General features: G+C 39.4%; 1 protein-coding gene across 4 annotated transcripts in view; it reads left to right on the top strand.

Annotated features, from left to right (window-relative positions):
• LOC126200231 (ADP-ribosylation factor-binding protein GGA2) overlaps nucleotides 1-19,623 on the top strand; it is a 136,800-nt gene extending 117,177 nt beyond the window's left edge. For all 4 annotated transcript variants that reach the window (XM_049936692.1, XM_049936693.1, XM_049936694.1 and 1 more), the window contains exons 10-11: nucleotides 10,473-10,583; nucleotides 18,810-19,623. In XM_049936692.1, coding sequence (XP_049792649.1) covers nucleotides 10,473-10,583; nucleotides 18,810-18,908 — 210 coding nt within the window. In that variant the 3' untranslated portion in view covers nucleotides 18,909-19,623. The remainder of the gene's footprint in view (nucleotides 1-10,472; nucleotides 10,584-18,809) is intronic.
• Nucleotides 19,624-21,732: the final 2,109 nt, after the last annotated feature.

The raw sequence follows: 21,732 nt of genomic DNA, 5'->3' as shown, positions 1-21,732 counted from the left end.
TGAATTCAGCATTTCCTCTACAAACAACGGGCTTTTGAGGTGATGGTGTACTATTCCACACCACGTTTAAACTCCATGGACGCTGATGTTACACTGATGAAGCCATCAGCTATTGTCAGCAGACCAGTAGTGCCTGTTTCTGAGGTTTATGTTATAACTTCAAGTTGAACAAATATATTTCAAGGAAGACGCAATACATGAAAGTCACAGATCAAGTAAACAGTGTAAGATGTGTGTACACTTTAACAGTGAAATCATAACTGAGTCCAAGTCTAGCGGCCACTGGCTGGCTGGCCGCTTAGGTTGCGATGCTGCTGCATGGCTGGCAGACAGCGCCGCATGTAGAGGACGCGCGTAACTGCGTGGCGGCACTTTGAAAGATCAGCGAGTCACAACACTTTTCCCCCCTTTGAATTTTTTGCACAGGTCTTGATGGAGGTGGCCTGTAGATTGCTAACATCCATAGGTGGTGTTTGACTGGCCGTAAAGTCCCGAGGAGGAGGCCTCCTGTACGGACGGAAGTGGCCCCGATGATAACGGGTCGAGATGACCGGAGATGTGGGGGTCGAATCTGCTGGGGCCCCATGCACCAATCTGCCCGTTGCAGCAAGTCCAGTTGTTATAACAGGAGACATGGGCGATGTGTCCGCGTCTGTAGGAGAGGTAGGCGAGTAGAGATGATGGTCATCTGGTTCCTGCATGTCTCCCGGTGGCATCAGTTCTTGTGCTGGCACTGATATGATGGTGAGAGGACTGCGTTGTGAGTAATGAGAGATTCCAGTATCCCGAGCGTCAGGTAGAGCCGAAGGTGGTGTAGCGGCATCCGGAACAGGCGTTGCCGGCACACAAGACCGAAGCTGGTCTGAATGACACACTGCAACACCCGTGTCCATCTGGATTTCATACAGGTGTCGGCCACAGTGTTGTATGATGCGGTCAGGACTCCATTTTGGCCGCCTGCCATATCCCCATACCCATACAAGGTCGTTGGCGGTGAACCGGCCAAGCGAAGGCACCTATAGCTGTGAGGTGGAAGGCCGCAGAAGATGAAGTAGCGTGCGGGGCTGTCGGCCATATAAGAGCTCAGTCGGGCTGTGGTCGCCCATGGTGAAACGGTAAGAAGCCAGAAATTGGAGAAGCGCATCAGCAGCAGCAGAAGAAGTCAGGAGTTTCCTCATCTGAGCCTTAAATGTGCGGACCAGTCGTTCAGCCTCACCATTTGACTAAAAAAGGTCCCACAAAGTCAGCATGAATACGCTCCCAGGGCTTCTCAGGCGAAGGCCACAGTGACAAAGATGACTTCGGGGCGGCGGCCCTTGACGCACAAGGGCCACAGGCAGCAACCATGTGTGCGATTTCAGAGTCAATTCCGACCCAGTACACATGAAAGCGTGCCAGGGATTTTGTGCGAGAGACACCCCAGTGCCCTTGGTGAAGGAGGCGCAAGACCAAAGCACGCAAAGACGCAGGTACCACAACACGCGGCGAAGCATTTTCGGTGGAAAGGAGGATAACACCATCCCTAGCCGTGAGGCGCTAACACAAAGCGCAGTAGTTCCGCAACGTATCAGAAGTCTTAGCAGATGGACGATCTGGCCAACCCTTCTGAATACAGCGTAAAACCCGGGACAGGGTAGGGTCAGAACCTGTAGCAGCCACCAGCCGGTCCCCGGTGATGGGGAACCCGTCCACAACCCGCTGCTCAGCAACATCCAGGTGGAAACACAAAAGTTTGTCCCTATCAAATGCCACATCAGGACCCATGGGAAGGCGAGACAGTGCATCAGCATTCGCATGTTGAGCCGTCGGCCGGAAATGAGTCTCATAATTGAAACGAGACAAGTAAAGAGCCCAACGCTGGAGGCGGTGTGCAGCCTTGTCGGGAAGTGACGTTGAAACAAGGAAACAAGTCGTTTGTGATCCGTAACAAGATGAAATTTGGATCCATAGAGAAAAACACCAGACTTATGAAGAGCATAAATAATGGCCAAAGCTTCTTTTTCAATTTGAGAATACTTTTGTTGGGCATCCGTGAGCATTTTGGAGGCGTAAGCAATGGGTTGTTCAGAACCGTCAGAAAAACGGTGCACAAGGACTGCACCGACCCCGTATTGAGAGGCGTCCATGGCAAGAACAAGATGTTGGCCAGGTCGATAAGTAGCCAGGCACAGGGCCTGTTTCAGCATAGTCTTCAATTTCTGGAAAGCCGCATCGCATGACGCGGACCAGTGAAAAGGCACGTTTTTATGCAACAGGCGATGCAACGGCTGAGCCACCGAAGCAGCACACGGTAAAAACTTGTGATAGTATGCTATTTTCCCTAAGAAGGCCTGCAGTTCCTTAACAGATGTAGGGCGAGGAAGGGCATCGATTGCAGCGACAGTTTGCTGAAGCGGACAAATACCATCCCGAGAGAGTTGAAACCCCAAGTATGTGATAGACACCTGAAAAAATTTTGATTTCTGAAGATTACACATAAGACTGGCAGTTTGTAAGACATGAAAAAGTGTGCGGAGATTTTGAAGATGTTCGTCAGTGGTGGAGCCAGTGACAACAATGTCGTCCTGGTAATTTATACACCCAGGGACAGTGAGCAATAATTGTTCCAAGAATCGCTGAAAGAAAGCAGGGGCGCTGGCAACCCCGAATGGCAATCGTTGGTATTGGTAGAGGCCAAAAGGCGTGTTAAGGACCAGAAACTGCCGGGAAGCAGTGTCGAGAGGAAGTTGATGATAAGCTTCTGACAGGTCAAGTTTAGAAAACTACTGGCCTCCAGCAAGTTTAGTAAACAATTCTTCAGGTTGAGGCATAGGGTAAGTGTCGATAAGGCATTGAGCATTTACAGTGGCTTTGAAATCGCCACAGAGACGAATATCACCATTTGGCTTAGCAACGATGGCAGGAGAGGACCACTCATTGGAAGTGACAGGAAGCAAGACCCCTGAACCAGTGAGACGATCCAGCTCCCGTTTGACCTGATCACGAAGGGCCACAGGAATGGGCCGAGCCAGAAAAAACTTAGGCTGAGCAGTGGGTTTGAGCGTGATATGAGCTTCAAAGTCATTTGCACGGCCTAACCCAGGAGAAAAAAGTGACGAAAATGTCGTCGACAAGGAATCCAGTTGAGCATAAGAATAGCATCAGAGACGGTAATGACAGAGTCATCTATGGAGAATCCAAAAACGCGAAAGGCATCAAAACCATAAAGATTCTCCGCGTTACTATGGTCGACCACAAATATGGGAACAGTGCGAATGACAGATTTGGAAGATACCTCAGCATCAAATTGTCCCAAGAGAGAAATCTTCTGTTTATTGTAAGTCCGTAATTGCCTAGTGACAAGTGACAGGATTGGAGAACCCAACTGAAGATACATCTGAGAATTGATGATAGTGGCAGCAGAACCAGTATCCACCTGCATGCGAACATCTCGACCAAGTATTTCGACAGTGAGGAATAACTTCTCTGAAAGGGAAGAAGTACAATTGACAGACAACACAGAATCAGAATCAGTGTCATGTTCGTGAACATCATGTATGCGGTCGGATTTCCAAATGGATGACACATGACCCCCCCCCCCTTTTCCCCCCCCACCAACGTTGTGGACAATCTTCTCGTGAATGTTTCGTAAAACACCGTGGGCATGAAGGAAGTTGCCTTGGGTTTTGCTGCAGTTTCTTAGAGGTTTGTTTACGGTTAGGCCGAGGCTGCGCTAGGGAGCATACTGCGGTCACGTCGGCCGGCAGGGACATGCCACACGCTTCTTCAACATCGCACAGAGGTTGTATTTCCCCGACATCGCCCCATGCCTCTATTTGTGCTCCAGCGGTGCGAGAAATTTCAGAAGACTGAGCGATGGATAGGACTTCATCTAGAGTTGGATTTGCCAACTGAAGGGCACGTTGCCTAACCTCTTTGTCGGGCGCTGCTCAGATAACAGCATCCCGTACCATGGAATCGGCGTAGGATTCTTTGTGAACTTCAGTAACAAATTGACACTTTCTACTGAAGCCATGAAGTTCAGCAGCCCAAGTGTGATAGGATTGATTCGGTTGTTTTTGACAACGATAAAAGGCAACACGAGAGGCTACCACATGCCTTTGCTTTTGAAAATAGACGGACAGTAGTGAGCACATTTCAGCAAAGGACAAAGACATAGGATCTTTCAAAGGAGCCAATTGCGACAACAACCGATACATTTGAGGTGAAGTCCATGAAAGGAACAGAGACTTACATGTTTTTTGTCCGCGACATGAAATGCCAAGAAGTGCTGTCGAAGACCTTTTTCGTAATCAGACCAGTCTTCCACCGTCTCGTTGTAAGGAGGAAAAGTAGGTAGAGACAACAATGCCGCGACGAAATCACAAATCGAATTTGTGAGAAGCGTTTGCTGCTCTATGAGACCTTGCAATAGTTGCTCTAAAGTAGCCATGGAAACATGTGGGTCAACGATGGAAAAGAAAAAATCCCATCCTCTTCATCAATTGTTATAACTTTCAAGTTGAACAAATATATTTCAAGGAAGACGCAATACATGAAAGTCACAGGTCAAGTAAACAGAGTAAGACGTGTGTACACTTTAACAGTCAAATCATAACTGAGTCCAAGTCTAGCGGCCGCTGGCTGTCAGGCAGCGCCGCATGTAGAGGACATGCGTAACTGCGTGGTGGCACTCTGAAAGATCGATGAGTCACAACAGTTTACTTGGCCACAATTAGTAAATATTGCTTCATCCATAAACAAGAGACATGACACATCTGGAGTATCACGTTTTAATTTCCGTGCAGAACTTGAGGGGGAGAAATGGGATAGGGATGGAACTTATGATGATTTAAAATGCATAGTACATTTGCCCAACTTCGGCCGCTTCCTTGTGTGATTGTACAGGAAGTACTTTGTGGATCTATTGCTACAGCAGCCAGAATATTAATTTCACCCTCCTCACCAGCTACATTTTGTTCAGCTATATATTTTAGGTGCTACACCACCAGTAACATGCAATTGTTTGAAGAGGTTCACAAATAATTGTCATGTTGATTGATTTCTCTTGGGATACCTTTCTGTGTAGACAGTACACAAACAAACGGGATTCTTTCTACATCTTCTTACATTCACCATAAACATGTATGCTTCTTCCAAGCATGTCCTCCTGTGTCCACTATCACACAATAACTGTCAGGACCATCGCAGTGCAATCACAGTGTACACACAAACAATGTAAACAAACATAGCATCATCGCATAGCATTTAAGCAAATAGGATGGAAAAAACAGCTGTTAGTGTTTACGATTTTCACTGTATGATAACTCGTAAACTACTTGCACTAGCTTCCTGCATGAAACACCACTGACATTCTCATTTGTCTTACTTTTAGGATTTTACTGTCAATTGGCTTTGTCCCATTTAAAAATTTGAAACTATTGTAAAATATGTAAATAATAACTGAGATACCAAAAGGTGAAATGAAAACTGGAGAGCCTGACTGGACTACATTACAGAACAGCTTGGTGAAGCAGGCAGTAGCAGTCTGTGAGAAGACAAGTGTGAAAACAAGGGAAAAGGGAATGCCATGGTGGAATGAAAGAGTGATACAGCCGTAACAGAATCTTGGGCAAAAAGAAAGCGACCAAGAAAAAAGGAAACCAGAACTTACTAGAAATACTGAAATAAAAAACAATGATTTGAAAGAACAGTCACAGAAGAGAAGACTGAGACATGGCAGGTATTTGCCCAGAAAGTTGAGGAGGGTAGCAGAGGCAATGAGAAACAACTGTACAATGTTATCAGAGGTAAAGTGAATGTTGTAAAGGCACTTGGAGATGAAGATGTAAATCTGGTTAGAAAAGAAATTGTCATCAGAGAAATCCTGAAGGACCATTTTGTCCAGTTGAAGAACTGAAAAAAAAAAAAAAAAAAACAGATAATCAAAACCACAGTGAGTAGCTTCCTGCCATCTGGACAGAAACAGAGACAACTTTAAAATCTGTGTTTAGTGGTAAACTCCAGGTGCAGATGTAGTAAATGCAGGCACGATAAAAGGCAAAACATATCCAGAGCCTACAATTGCTACACAAAACACTCAGTACATTGTGGAAAGACAACAAGATTCCCACAGACAGGAGCAATAGTGTTTTAATTCCTATGTTTAAGAAAGGCAGTAGACAGAGAATGATTAGTTCAGAGAGGAATATCCCAGCTGTCACACGGGATGAAAAGTCTGGAGAAAATCATAGCGTGAAGATTGAGAATGGTTTTAAAACCGATCAGAACAGCATCAGAAATAACATATAATCAATGGATCTTCCTTGGTACCAGTGTACTAATGGAAAAATACTGGGATGAAGACAAAAACCTGTTAATTGTTTTTTAAGGTGTAGAAAAAGCCATACAGTAGTGTTCCGAGGAAGTAGATCTGGGAGTGCCTGAGGAAAAGGAATGGACTGGAAGGACAGGTATGAAAAATCCAGGTGCTATACCACAACTGTGCTAGCTGTGAACAAGTTGAGGAGAGAAGATCATCTTATGGATAATATAATAAAGAACACTAAGAAAAGTTTTGGTGAACTCAATACAGGTGATTGTTATTATTTTGGCTGAGGCCACAATCATAGTAAAGTTTTTGAGTGATGCTGCTGCCATTTGATAATAACTTTTACTTTATTGTTATACAATCCAGCTTTGGCCTTAGGCCATTTTTAGTTACAAAAACTTATTTGATGTCTTATGACATATATATAAGTTTTTGTACTAGAAAATGGCCTAAGGCTGAAATCTGGAGTGTATAGCAATAAAATAAAAATTATTACAGTCAAATGGCAGCAGCATCACTAAATAATAATAATAATAATAATAATAATATACCAAGGAGACTCATTAAGTCCTTTCTGGTTCTGCCTTGCTCTGAACCCACTATCCAACATGCTAAATAATACAAATTATGGATACAATATTACTGGAACATACCCACACAAAATCACACATTTGCTATACATGGATGATCTAAAACTACTGGCAGCAACAAATCAACAACTCAACCAATTACTAAAGATAACAGAAGTATTCAGCAATGATATAAGTATGGCTTTTGGAACAGACAAATGTAAGAAAAATAGCATAGTCAAGGGAAAACACACTAAACAAGAAGATTACATATTGGATAACCACAGCGACTGCATAGAAGCGATGGAAAAAACGGATGCCTATAAATATCTAGGATACAGACAAAAAATAGGAATAGATAATACAAATATTAAAGAAGAACTAAAAGAAAAATATAGACAAAGACTAACAAAAATACTGAAAACAGAATTGACAGCAAGAAACAAGACAAAAGCTATAAATACTTATGCTATACCAATATTGACCTACTCATTTGGAGTAGTGAAATGGAGTAACACAGACCTAGAAGCACTCAATACACTTACACGATCACAATGCCACAAATATAGAATACATCACATACATTCAGCAACAGAAAGATTCACATTAAGCAGAAAGGAAGGAGGAAGGGGTTTATCGACATAAAAAACCTACATTATGGACAGGTAGAAAATTTAAGAAAATTCTTTCTAGAACGAGCAGAAACTAGCAAAATACACAAGGCAATCACTCATATAAATACATCGGCTACACCACTGCAATTTCATAACCACTTCTACAACCCTTTAGATCACATAACATCAACAGATACAAAGAAAGTAAATTGGAAAAAGAAAACACTTCATGGCAAGCACCCGTATCATCTAACACAGCCACACATCGATCAAGACGCATCCAACACATGGCTAAGAAAAGGCAATATATACAGTGAGACAGAAGGATTCATGATTGCAATACAGGATCAAACAATAAACACCAGGTATTACAGCAAGCATATTATTAAAGATCCCAATACCACAACAGATAAATGCAGACTTTGTAAACAACAAATAGAAACAGTAGATCACATCACAAGCGGATGTACAATGCTAGCAAATACAGAATACCCCAGAAGACATGACAATGTCGCAAAAATAATACATCAACAGCTTGCCTTACAACATAAACTTTTAAAACAACAAGTTCCTACATACAAGTATGCACCACAAAATTTACTGGAGAATGATGAATACAAATTATACTGGAACAGAACCATTATAACAGATAAAACAACGCCACATAACAAACCTGACATCATACTCACCAATAAAAAGAAGAAATTAACACAACTAATCGAAATATCCATACCCAATACAACAAATATAAAAAAGAAAACAGGAGAAAAAATTGAAAAATACATCCAACTGGCTGAGGAAGTCAAGGACATGTGGCATCAGGATAAAGTTGACATCATACCAATTACACTATCAACTACAGGAGTCATACCACACAATATCCACCAGTACATCAATGCAATACAGCTACATCCAAACATATATATACAACTACAGAAATCCGTAATTATTGATACATGTTCAATTACCCGAAAGTTCCTAAATGCAATATAACACATACTGTACAGTTAATAGGAAGTGATGCTTGATCAAGGTCCGCGTCACTTTCCATTCTTAACCAGACTTAACATCTGAGAAAGTAAAGAAATAATAATAATAAGGCTGTTGCTTTTGCTGATTATGTCGTGGTCTGAGGTGATCCAGAAGAGGAAGTTCAGACCAGACTCAAATGTGTGGAAATCCAAGTTCTAGGGTTACAACCTCCACATCAGGGAGACCACGACAGTGGTGATAGCAGTCAGCAGAGAAGGGCATTCATCAATCGTGAAATTATGAGACCACATACGTAGAGTGTGTAGAATTAATCTCCAGAACGAGACTGGGCATCAGATCAGAAATGAAATTCCTTAGTTCCACCATCCAGAAGACTTTCCTTAGATCCACCATCCAGAAAACTAAGGTGGATAAGTTAAGGAATGAGGAGATGAGGAAGAAAGCGGGTACCAAGACATTCCACTTGGTCAGAAGCAGTACATCCAGACTACTGTAGTAAGGGCTTGTAATGGGTTGGAGACTTCAAGAACAGTCCGAATAGATTTGGAAAGAGAGGTGGAAGAAAAACGCCCATTAGGAAGATCCAGAACCTGTTATTGGACATGTTAAAGGAAGACCGTGCTGACAGGGGAAGGACAGTGGATGATGATCTCCATGACAGATTATGCATGGACAGAAGAAACAGGAAGAGGCTCAGTAACAGTACCAAAGGAACTGGAATTGTGCAGTGGTGGTGGTGGTGGAGGTGGTGGTGTTTTGTCCAGGGCTTTAGACTGGTTCTTCTTTCTTTTTTTTCCGTAGTTGTTATTCTGCTGCCTTCACTATTCCATCTGAAAGCTACCTGGTTGTCTTCTACTGTTTCCTTTCCCCCAGTTTGTCACTTTTACCTAAGGCTCACTTTGAAACTGACGACAATCTTTGGTGGTGGTCCACCCCCCCCCCCTCCTCCACCCCACCTCCCCCTTGTCTTTCTGCAATTTTGTAAAGTTTAAATCAGCAGTTCATAACAGATACATTATGATCAGAGTGCACATCTATTTGCGGAAATGTGTTGGTTGTAAAGTCTTTTGTTTTGCCTTTATACAATCTATTTCGAACCTTGTAGTAGCTCCAACTCTTACTTTTCCTATTATCAGGTACCTGTCCCACACAATTAAATTTCCATTTTAACATACTGAATAATTTGTTTAATCTCATCACACACTATTTCTATCTCTTCATCATCTACAGTGTTAGTGGACATAATTCATAGGGCCTTCTTGTACTATTGTAGTGGATCTTGCCTTTGTGTGCATCTGGTCAGTGGTAGCACACACACTATACTGTTCATAATAGTTTACCAGCAGCCCTGTTTTCCTGTTCATTCTTAGTCCTAGTCCTGTGTTATCCCTATGTCATTTTCTATTGATAAGCCTTTACACAAATGACCAGAAATCCTGTTCTTCCTGCCACCATACTTCACTTATATTCAGTATATATAACATCAACCTATCCATTTCTCTTCTCAAATTCTGTAGCCTGTCTTCCCAATTAAGGGATCTAACACTTCACATTCTCACCTGTAGAATGCTAGAGTTCGATTTTTATGGTGACCTCATCATCCTGAATAGTCCACACCTGCAATTCCAAAAGGGGTAAGTATACCAAAATCAACAAACCATAGAGTGGAGCTGCATGTCTTTGAGAAATATAATGGCTGTAGTCTCACCCTGCTTTCAGCCATTTGTAGTTTTAAGGTGATGATATTTGTAAACGTAAATGGAAATCTGAAAGTTAGTCTGACTTAACTGAATTCGTGTTTTATGTTGTTTTTTTTTCCCCAAAAAAAAAAAATTAAAAGCAATATCAGTGTCAGACTGTTTTATCAAGAGTGCTAACTGGTTCACCTTAAGTGCAAAAACTTGAAAGACATACATTTACATTGCAGGCCCTTGTTCAATGATGCTTTGTCTTTTTTTGCATGACATATAATTTATTTTGTTACAGTCGTGCAAGTTAAGGCTTCAGCCTCCATCTGGATCTGAACTTCCTGGGCACAGCCCATTTTTGCCACCTTCCGCCATCACGCAAGTCATGCTGATTGCAAATCCAAGAAAGGTGAGGAATCAAGTCACAATAATAATTTAAAAAGTATTTTGATGACTCTGCCTCAGTTGAATGATGAAGGGTATTTTTAATATTTAGTATGGAAATAATTAATTTTGCATATTATTGTAATGTGGTGGTGATATGTTAGAATCTTCAAACCATTTGCATTGACACCTAAACACAAATATTCACATTAGAAAGACACTGTATATTAATCTGAAGACCTAAAAAATTCTAACATTGTCGTGTTAAACTGATATTATAACCTTTTTAGACAAAACACACTGTAAAGTATTGAAACCGCAGTTGTTTTAACTTCTAGTATTTAGGTTAAACAACTCAAAAATAAAAAGAGAATGTCTGTTACATTATCTGTTGGCATGAGTAAACACCTCACACTACAGGACCTTTATAAAATAGTGCTTACATCTATTGACACCTGTTAATGCAACAATATAACACACATATAGCAAAAGTGAGTGGGTATACAGTCAGGTAACTTATTTGCATTTCACACTTTCTGTCTGAGGCTTAAAAAGATTATGGTCAACAAATGCAGACCTTTTGCACATTTTATCATTTTGTGCTTATAGTGTTCAGTATTACAATATTAACAATATTCATTTTGTTAATTTGCTGTAGTAAGAATTAAATAAACTTGTGAATGAGTACAGCATAAAACAGAATAATTACCTTTGGTGTACAATATCCTGCTAGCAAAGATAAGTCTGTTCCATTTCAGTACAGTGAGATTTGAGATTTAATTCCATTTGCATGTGATTCAGTGTTAACATCCGAAGGATTTCCTACAAATATTCACTTCTGCACACCTGGTCAAACAATATTTTGATATGACGTTGCACTATGCATTTAAAGCTGGAGAAAAGGTAGACTAGGAAGAAAAAATTAACAAATTAATTAATAGAAAAAATACTGATTGACATTGCTCAGCAGTGGATATTGAAAAAGACAATAGCTACATTGGTTAAATTTTGAACATTGTTCTTATCCTAATGCAGTTTCTTTCTGACTTGGAAGTGATGGATGAACCCATAATGAATCTATCCAAAAGATTTAGTGCAGGCAGATAGCCGAAGAAAGGTGACATCGTAGTTAACAAGGAAAATATCAAATTAAAAGTTCCTGCAGAAAATCTACAAAATCATATTCACCATTATGTATAATACGGCTGTAAACCACTGATAATTTTTCCAAATATCATGTTTGAAGTATTGACTGGCTGATATGGCAAAAATCATAAATACATATTTGCAGGGTGTATATGCCCCGGGGGGGGGGGGGGGGCAACAGGATTTTGTTTCATACAAGAAAACATGGGAATTTTTCATTATTTTAGTTTTCAGTTAAATTTTTGTAATTTTGACTTATAATAAGAACTGATAATCTAACAAAGAATTTTACTTTAGCCCAATGCTGGAGAACAGTACTGCAGCAATAAAGCATAAATTAGGGAAAAACACCAAAATGAAACTTAAATTCCAAAGCAAATGGTCCATTTACAACAAAACACAGGTGTCTGCCAGCAGCAAAATGTGTCAGAGGCTTTATGACAGAACTGTGCAATACTTTGCAACAACAAACTGCTTTCGATGATCATGACATCACAACTGTTAACATTAGTTTCCTTTGATCAGTTACAAGAGGACACATGCACATGCAAAGAGGTGAAGTATTGTGTGAGCAGCACATTCTCCCACTTCTCGCTACTTGAAGCATGACTGTCAGCTGCATAAGCAGTAGCAGCAAGCAGCCAGATGCTAGCTGGAAAACTTTTTCTAGCCTGGTCAGGCTGCCAGATTCGTGCATATGCAGAGCAGTCTGAGTTGTAATTTGGCAGTGGGGGCGGGCGGATGGTAGTAGTCTCCACATGACCTGTGTTCACATTTCGGGAGTTTACGGTTTTCTCTTTGTTTATAGATCTCACGTCAAATGGAAACAAACTGGATTTCTGTGGGTGGGCGCTATCAAGTGAATTAAAATACATTCACATAACTATAGAAGACTGAAATATTTCATTAGTTTCAGTTTTCTGATTCTATTTTATTTCCACATTGTTGGCAATCAAGCATTAATCATCTTGCAGAGCAGTGGAGTTATTTTGTTGATTGCTAAGGAAATTTGGAGTTTATTAACAGTTTCGCAGAGGCAACCAGTTTATTTGAAACGAAGTATTTCATTCCACACTACCGGCTAGTTCTACTGTTTGTTGAATTTGAAGTGCATGTTTTCATCTTCTGCAACATACAGCATAATGCTAAAATAAAAAACCGAACCTGAGATAATGCAGTGGTGGTACTCCAAAAAAATTCGCATCCTGAAAACCACACTCAAAAGCATAATACCAGCTAGCAGCCTATTTCTGCATGACTCTGGACGTACGAATGTGCACTTTAATTTTAATATGGTTTACAAAAATGGTGCTCTTGGAGTAAAATGTCCTGTTTCTTTTATGACATAAAGTCAGATTTGTTAATGCAATACAGGGTGGTCCATTGATCGTGACCGGGCCAAATATCTCACGAAATAAGCGTCAAACGAAAAAACTACAAAGAACGAAACTTGTCTAGCTTGAAGGGGGAAACCAGATGGCGCTATGGTTGGCCCACTATATGGCGCTGCCACAGGTCAAACAGATATCAACTGTGTTTTTTAAATAGGAACCCCCATTTTTTATTACATATTCATGTAGTACGTAAAAAAATATAAATGTTTTAGTTGGACCACTTTTTTGTTCCACTCCCAAACAGAACGAGGGAAAAATGACTGCCTATATGCCTCTGTACGAGCCGTAATCTCTCTTATCTTATCAGCGAAATGTAAGTTGGCGGCAGTAAAATTGTACTGCAGTCAGCCTCAAATGCTGGTTCTCTAAATTTCCTCAGTAGCGATTCACAAAAAGAACGCCTCCTTTCCTCTAGAGACTCCCACCTGGGTTCCTGAAGCATTTCTGTAACACTTGCGTGATGATCAAACCTACCAGTAACAAATGTAGCAGCCCGCCTCTGAATTGATTCTATGTCCTCCCTCAATCTGACCTGATAGGGATCCCAAACGCTCGAGCAGTACTCAAGAATAGGTCATATTAGTGTTCTATAAACGGTCTCCCTCACAGATGAACCACATCTTCCCAAAATTCTACCAACGAACCGAAGACGACTATCCGCCTTCCCCACAACTGCCATTCATATCACTCTGCAGTGTTACGCCCAAATATTTAAGCGACGTGACTGTGTCAAGCGCTACACTACTAATGGAGTATTCAAACGTTACAGGATTCTTTTTCCTATTCATCTGCATTAATTTACATTTATCTATATTTAGAGTTAGCTGCCATTCTTTACACCAGTCACAAATCCTGTCCACGTCATCTTGTATCCTCCTACAGTCACTCAACGACGACACCTTGCCGTAAACCACAGCATCATCAGCAAACAGCTGCACATTGCTATCCACCCTATCCAAAAGATCATTTTTATGTAGACAGAAAACAACAACAGACCTACCACACTTCCCTGGGGCACTCCAGATGATACCCTCACCTCCGATGAACGCTCACCATTGAGGACAACGTACTGGGTTCTACTTCTTAAGAAGTCTTCGAGCCACTCACATACTTGGGAACCAATCCTATATGCTCGTACCTTAGTTAGGAGTCTGCAGTGGGACACCAAGTCAAATGCTGTCCGGAAATCAAGGAATATGGCATGCGTCTGATACCCTTCATCCATGGTTTGCAAGATATCATGTGCAAAAAGGGCGAGTTGCGTTTCGCAGGAGCGATGCTTTCTAAAGCATAGAAATTTGGTACGGGTGCAATCGATGTTGATGTAGCATTCTCAACACTGACCTTTTTGAGATTCCCGATTCTTGCGCAATTTGTCTGCTACTGATTCGTGAATTAGCTTCAACAGCAACTAAAACACCTACCGTATTTACTCGAATCTAAGCCGCACTTTTTTTCCAGTTTTTGTAATCCAAAAAATCGCCTGCGGCTTAGAATCGAGGGCAAAGCAAGCGGAAGTTCTGAAAAATGTTGGTGGGTGCCGCCACAACTAACTTCTGTCGTCGAATATATGTAGCGCTACATAGGCATGCTTTGTAGGCACAAAGATAAATACTGGCAGCAAAACCGCTGCGTCAATTAAAAAAAAAAAAAGGTGGAATATGAGCTTTTTTCTCCGCCCCGAGTTTCGACCACTGCATTTTCGTACATTATCCAACGAAGTAAATACAAATTCCGTATTGTTCATCTTCGAATGTAGCAGCAGCATTTCAATGTACTACGAAAATCCGACTGGCAAGAGTGTTTGGGATGTTTGTCAATATGGCCAACTCTACATTCTGGATTTTTTCCTACCTGTGAGAAGAGATGGTTACTAATAGGAACTTTTATGAATTGTGAATCACATGCAGTATTCTCTTCACCATAAGAATAACACGAATATAAACATTTTACAACGTATTGTTTCGTGTTTGCTGCTATCTCATTTAAATCCTGTCTGCCTAATAAACTACGAAACTAGAGTGAGACAACAGCAAACGCGGAAGAATATACATATCATGCCATCTTTATATTCGTATTATTCTTATGCCTAATAGTGATACAGTCAGAAATGAAGCATGGCAATTGACTACATTTTTAAATCTAAGATGACTCTAATTTCTGTGCAGAATGTAACGTACTAAAGAGGCGCCTGCAAAGATTTTCAAACAGAGAAAAATTTTCGCTAAACTGTCGTTCGGAACATCTATCATACGCAGTCTATTATTTGGTTCTTGTTAATCATTAGCAAAGAAAGCAGCAGTGTAAGTAACAACAAATACCAGTCTCTTGCCAGTGTTTCGCTTATGAGACGATTCTATCAGAATGCAACAAACAATGCATGACACAGTGCAGTAATGCATTTTCAGCTTAGAGTGACGTAAACACCTATAACAAAGAAAACGGCGCTTATCAGATCAAAGAAAAATAAGCAATCAATTCAAACCAGACAAAGCACGTGAAAAACGAATTGTACACGTATAAATAAGGACGGAGCGCCTGACGCATAGCAATGGCTACCTGGCAAAGCGTAACTGCTAAGCTTACGACTCGAACCAAACTACTGTAGCTGTATCGTCATTCATTCGATCTAAATTGTGTCTCATATTACAATGGACCAACTTTGTTTCGATTTGGAGATGTGGCCTAAAACTTTTGTCTCCCCTTGAATTTAGAGTCTCAAATTTCAGGTGCGGCTTAGATTTGAGTGCGGCTTAGATTCAAGTAAATACGGTACTTGGGCATCATCATTTGTTGCAGGTCGTGGTTGATGTTTCACATGTGGCTGAAAACTTCCTGTTTTCTTAAATAACGTAACTATCCAGCGAATGATCCGGACACTTGGATGATGTCGAGGATACTGAGCAGCATACATAGCACACGCCCATTGGGCATTTTGATCACAATAGCCATACATTAACATGATATCGACCTTTTTCGCAATTGGTAAACGGTCCATTTTAACACGGGTAATGTGTCACGAAGCAAATACGTCCACACTGGCGGAATGTTATGTGATACCATGTACTTATACGTTTGTGACTATTACAGCGCCATCTATCACAAAGCGAAAAAGGTGGTCCAACTAAAACATTCATATTTGTTTACGTACTACATGAATATGTAATAAAAAATGGGGGTTCCTATTTTTAAAAAAACATAGTTGATATCCGTTTGACCTATGGCAGCGCCACCTAGCGGGCCAACCATAGCGCCATCTGGTTTCCCCCTTCAAGCTAGACGAGTTTAGTTCTTTGTAGTTTATTCGTTTGATACTTATTTCCTAAGATATTTGGCCGGATCACTATCAATGGACCACCCTATATACCTATGAACATAAGTTGATGTTCATTTGAAGATGACTAAAAGGGCAAACTTGGTCAGTAGTATTTAATAAATTATGTTATTTCAAATACATTGACAGCTTAAGCAGAATTTTACAAATCTGCCTTCCTTGAAACAATTTCTTTTTATCACAATACATGTTTCAACTCTTATCTGATACCTCCTCTAGGCTTGACGTTATTTCTTAATTTGTGTTGTTTTTGGCTTAAATTTACAGAACGCCGTTCTTCGGTAAATTATAAGCTGGAAGCACACAGTTTTTTTTACATTATAACTCCCCATAAAGCTTTATATTTAATGCTGAAGTAGAATATAAACTGCCAGTTGTACAATTTCTTGGCTTCTCAGATGACCTTATTAATTTTTTATAGTGTTTGAAGATCTCATAAAAAATTATTGTGCTTAGTTCTGGCATATACAAACAAGTGTTTGAGGCATATGAGTAGAGCAAATGCCAAGCAAGGCCTTACAACATCATCGTAGCTCTGTGTGTGCAGTAACGCATGTTTCCTGACATCTCTGGCAACTGGTCAAATGAACCTATTTCTAACAGATCGAGGAGAATGTTGCAAATGGTGATTTGAGAAGCGTTACTTTCTAAGTAAATTTCCTTTTACACAAGATGAATTACGTTACGTGGGAGAATGTGCGATGAATTCCTTAAATCACAATGTGTAGGACTCTCATTCAAAACTTAACACTTTGAGGTCCAGCCAGGGAGAAAAATTTCGGATCCAAAAGACCAGCCATTTATGTCATTTTTTAAAATTTTAGTGGCACATTTGTCTGTAATATATCTTAAATGGTAACAAGCACAACAAAGGGCTAATATTATATGTGAAAGCTTAGCTTTGCTTGTAACTAACTAAGAGTACATTAATCTAAACCATTAACTTTTCCTATTTGTGTGTTCACGCCACTTAACAGGGATGTAGCTATTGGCTGACTGCATCACGTGTCCTATGCTCTGAATATCTGCTGTAATCGGCTGGCGAGATCAGGTGACATGAGCTTTGGTTGGCTGACAAAAGTGCATTGCAATCTTGATTTCAGTGCTTCGGAAACTAATGTGCTGCATTTGGTGGAATTTGCATTTATACTTTCATAATTAGAAAACGTGCAGTGTGCATGTTGCAGCGCGTCAGAGATCTTTCCAAAAACATAGTCATTTTTTTTCCATTTCTTAAAGTGCCAGGAAGTTCTACATCAGTGTATAAAACGATTACCACGCAAACAATTAATAACTATTACAGCTCAGAGGGAAATTATGTCAGTTAACATGGAAAAAGTGTATTTTTTAAATGGGAAAAATCTGGCTTTCTTTCTTTCACATCCCCACCCCCTTTCCTGCGGGTGAAAGACATTAGTATATGGTTATTTTAATTATTGTTGTTGTGGTCAGAAATGACAGTATGAAAAAAATAACATTCCCACTGTTTGATGTACCACATTGGTAGGAGTGGGACATAAGTGGTTATTTCTAACCTCTAATTTCTCAGAAAATGACTGCACAAAAACTACAAGACAGGTAAAATGCACACACGCATCAGTGGATATTGCATCTCTCCCAAGTTTTTAACTCGCACAACAGGTGCTCAGCATGGACAAATGTCAGTATATGCATGCACTTCATTGATATAAATAGGCCAGGAAGACGCAACAGCAGCCTGCATTGCAAATCTGTTCATTGGGTTACCTTTCTGCTGGCACAAAGTAATTCAGTTCAAGAAATAGTAGCTATAACCTACAGGTGCAAACTGTAACTGTAAGAATTCTGCAAAATGTTAGCAGGTTTCCCTCTACCAGTGGGACATTGATACAAGCAATAACATGCAGCAAATTCCCAGTGGTTCTCTGTAACCTATTATGGGACATGTACATGATTAAATTACTGTTGATAGTATTTTAAACTCCTTAAGAGAAGGAAATTATCATTTTGTCTGTACACATTTACAAGTGAATTATTTTTTGAATGAACAGTCATTGCATTGCTTGTTAAAAGATGAGCTGTTTCACTATATTGAAAAGTGAGATCAGGAGGTGGCTACTGTTCGTCTATTAAAAAATTTAAATATGTCCACTGTATTTAAAATGGTCAATACAGTTGGCGACTGCCTCCACCCCTGCTCCCTTTTTGCCACTTCACTAGCTCTCACAGAAGTGCCATAGTACTAGTTTTTAATTTAAGTGCACTACTACACTTCACTGAACATATGAAGTGCATAATTGATTCAGTGTTTTGCTATCATTTGTTGTTGTTGTTGTTGTTGTTGTTGTTGTTGTTGTTACTGAAAGTTGGACTACACATTTTTTACTTCCATTTTCAGGAACCAGTTTCCCTGAAATTCATGATAAGTTATTCAATGGATGATGACACTATAACTGAAATGGGTGAAGTAGAGCAGTTGCCATCTGAAGTGCAGTGACTTCAAAAATATATAAAAAACTATCATAATGATGAGAAATTATATTATTTGTTGGAATCTGCATGAGTAACATCAAGGCTGGAATTTATGTTGGCTGTTTGTTCTGCAGTGCTGTTGTATGCTGTACATAAAAAATTAATGAGGTTAAATATGTATTTTTATTGCTGCATCAAACCTTATTGATAATAGTTTCACAAAGACTGTAACACACCAAAACAAAGTGTAATTTTTAAGTGTAATCCATGTACAGCCACCTAAACTACATAAATTTTCGTCTACACTGTAATATTTTAGAAACGGTAGCCATAACTGTACTTGAGCTATTTATGAAATATGTTATTTGTTGTTGAATTTCGTGGAGGTGCTTCATCTATGCTGTGTCTGCTTCACTACTCACTTCTATTTTGTTTCAGCAGTCTTCTTTTCTTGTAGTAGTGCCACAATCACAGGAAACAGTATTTACTTAACAGCCAATGAGCTATAACACCTTAAATTTGTTTTTAAATGTGTTATTTAAAGCTTTACTCTGAATTGGCTTTATATTAGTTGTCATGTCATTAAGTGACAGAAGACACTCAACAATACCATGGTGGTATATTTTTGCAGCCATCGGAGCAGTTTCTTATTGCCGTGTAGTTAAATTATTGTTTACAACTTATTGTAAAATTTACTACAATTTATGTGACCTTGTTGAAGCATTGTAGCAATGCTTGTAATTGCCAAAAAATGTTTATAATGTATGTTTATTTGCAAATTATAAAAATTTTATAGTCTATATGGATTATTGTATTAATGCTTGCTGCATGAAGTAATTCATGCAGGGGTTATGAGCTACAAATTGATCATTTGTTATGATAAATTTGCTTTGAAAATAGCTTTGATGTCACATAGCTATTTCTATAAATATACTTAGAGGAAGCATTGTTCAGTTAGAAGATAGGGAACACATTAACAGGAGTGAGTGTAGCCCTTTGGCCAAGTTTCTCATTTATCCACGCCATACACCATATCTCCCCCTCCCCACTCCTCCTCTCCCCACCGCCACCCTACCCCTTCCACTGTGATACAAAATGAGATTGATACATTTTGAATGAGTCAGTTTTATAAAGAGAACATAAAGAAAATATCTAATAGAGTAGAGGTAAGCAAACATAATATTTATTAAATTTAATGAATGCAGCAGTTAAGGGATGTTTGGTTGAAGATTGTTTGGCAGAAAGGTCATATTGTACATCACTGAGTTTAAAAAAATGTAAATATGGATACATCAAATTTAATCTCAGTTTATACACACTTTGAACACTCTAGTACATAAGTGGATAGTTTTAAACTCGGAATATGTTTGCTGATAATGCATACTGTCATTGACAGAAAAGAATACACTGTATCCAACAGAACTTGGAGGATATATTCATCCCATTTCTAGTGTGAGACAGGGTATAGAATTAAGAATAACTCTGGCCAGCAGTAAAGACTGTAAAGTGAGTAATTTACAGTAAGTGTCGTGAAAAGCAGTTCATCAGAAATTCAGAACTTAGTTACAGAGACAGCGAGAAATGTGGAAAATTTCTAAAAGCTAATTATTGTTTTTAAGATAACTTTCTGTATCTTACTGCATTGTCTTGGTGCCGTGCACAGGGTATCCCTTTAGTGTGGAGACATGAATGTGATCAAGTGCACATAAAATGAAAGTTTGAAAGATTCAGCATTGACTAGCTGCTTCTGTTTCCAGTATATACCAACATTTTTTACAGAATAGATATTCTTTGGAAATAAGCATTCAGTAGTTAATCACTGTGATGACATGATACACCATGGACTGTTCTCTTTCGTTCGGGGGTACTGATCTGCTTATTAATTTAATTCAATTCGAGTTTACAGGTATTGAAGATAGTTTAACTTTGAGTTCTAGACCAGGAGAAGTCAACTTGCAGTTGTCCTGATTCAGAGTCCATTGAAGGAAATTTAGTTTGTATATCACATTTTGTTACAGACCTACATAGTCAAACAATATAAAATTGAATTATGCTTCCTCAAAGCAGATTCTGTAGTGTAATACTCAGTTCATGACACTGTTCATTATGGGAAAAAAAGTCTTCTAACTTTGCAAGATGAAAATATTTACAACACTGCACAAGCGTGGTAACGTAACATCTAGTATAGAATAACCAAAAACAGGTACAAAGACACCTGGTCAGTTAGAATGAGAGATTTTTCTCAATTTGGTGCAGAGAAATGAATTACTACTTCTCATTTGTAGTTTAATAGGTAAACAAGCAATCTTAATTGGTACTGAATAGCATGGCTTTGTCAATGACATGTGTTATTTGAGCAATGTATTTTTATCCATTTTTGTATTTATCGTAATTTATGTGATCGCATTAATAATGCCACGAGCAAAAAAAAAAAATTGTTGTTAGTTTCTTTCTTTGCAAAGAGGGACTCATCAGTACATTTGGTAACAAGCAGTTCTACATGATATATTTTACATATTAGGATGTTAATTTTTAATTATTTTATTTTTTCTGGACATTTACAACAAAAAAGTACATATAAATGTTACCCCCAGTCAAAACTACCTTCCTTTTAAGTAATTCATAGTGATACTTTTCACGCTAGGAGGCTACCTGCATCTGGCACTTTTGTTTCTAACATGTACGCAGCCTTTCACATGAATTCTTTTATAAAATTTAGATACAGCGATAAGTAAGAATATTTAGCCATAGGTGTCAGCACAACACAAGTGGCAAGCATTATAATATGCTTTATGAATTGAAGAATAAAAATTATTAAGAACAGTGCACATTCATGTTACATAACAAGG

This window comes from Schistocerca nitens, chromosome 1 (assembly GCF_023898315.1).
Source record: "Schistocerca nitens isolate TAMUIC-IGC-003100 chromosome 1, iqSchNite1.1, whole genome shotgun sequence".
Taxonomy (NCBI): Eukaryota; Metazoa; Arthropoda; class Insecta; order Orthoptera; family Acrididae; genus Schistocerca; species Schistocerca nitens.
Note: the sequence above shows the minus strand (reverse complement) of the source record. Positions and strands in the feature narration are given on the sequence as shown.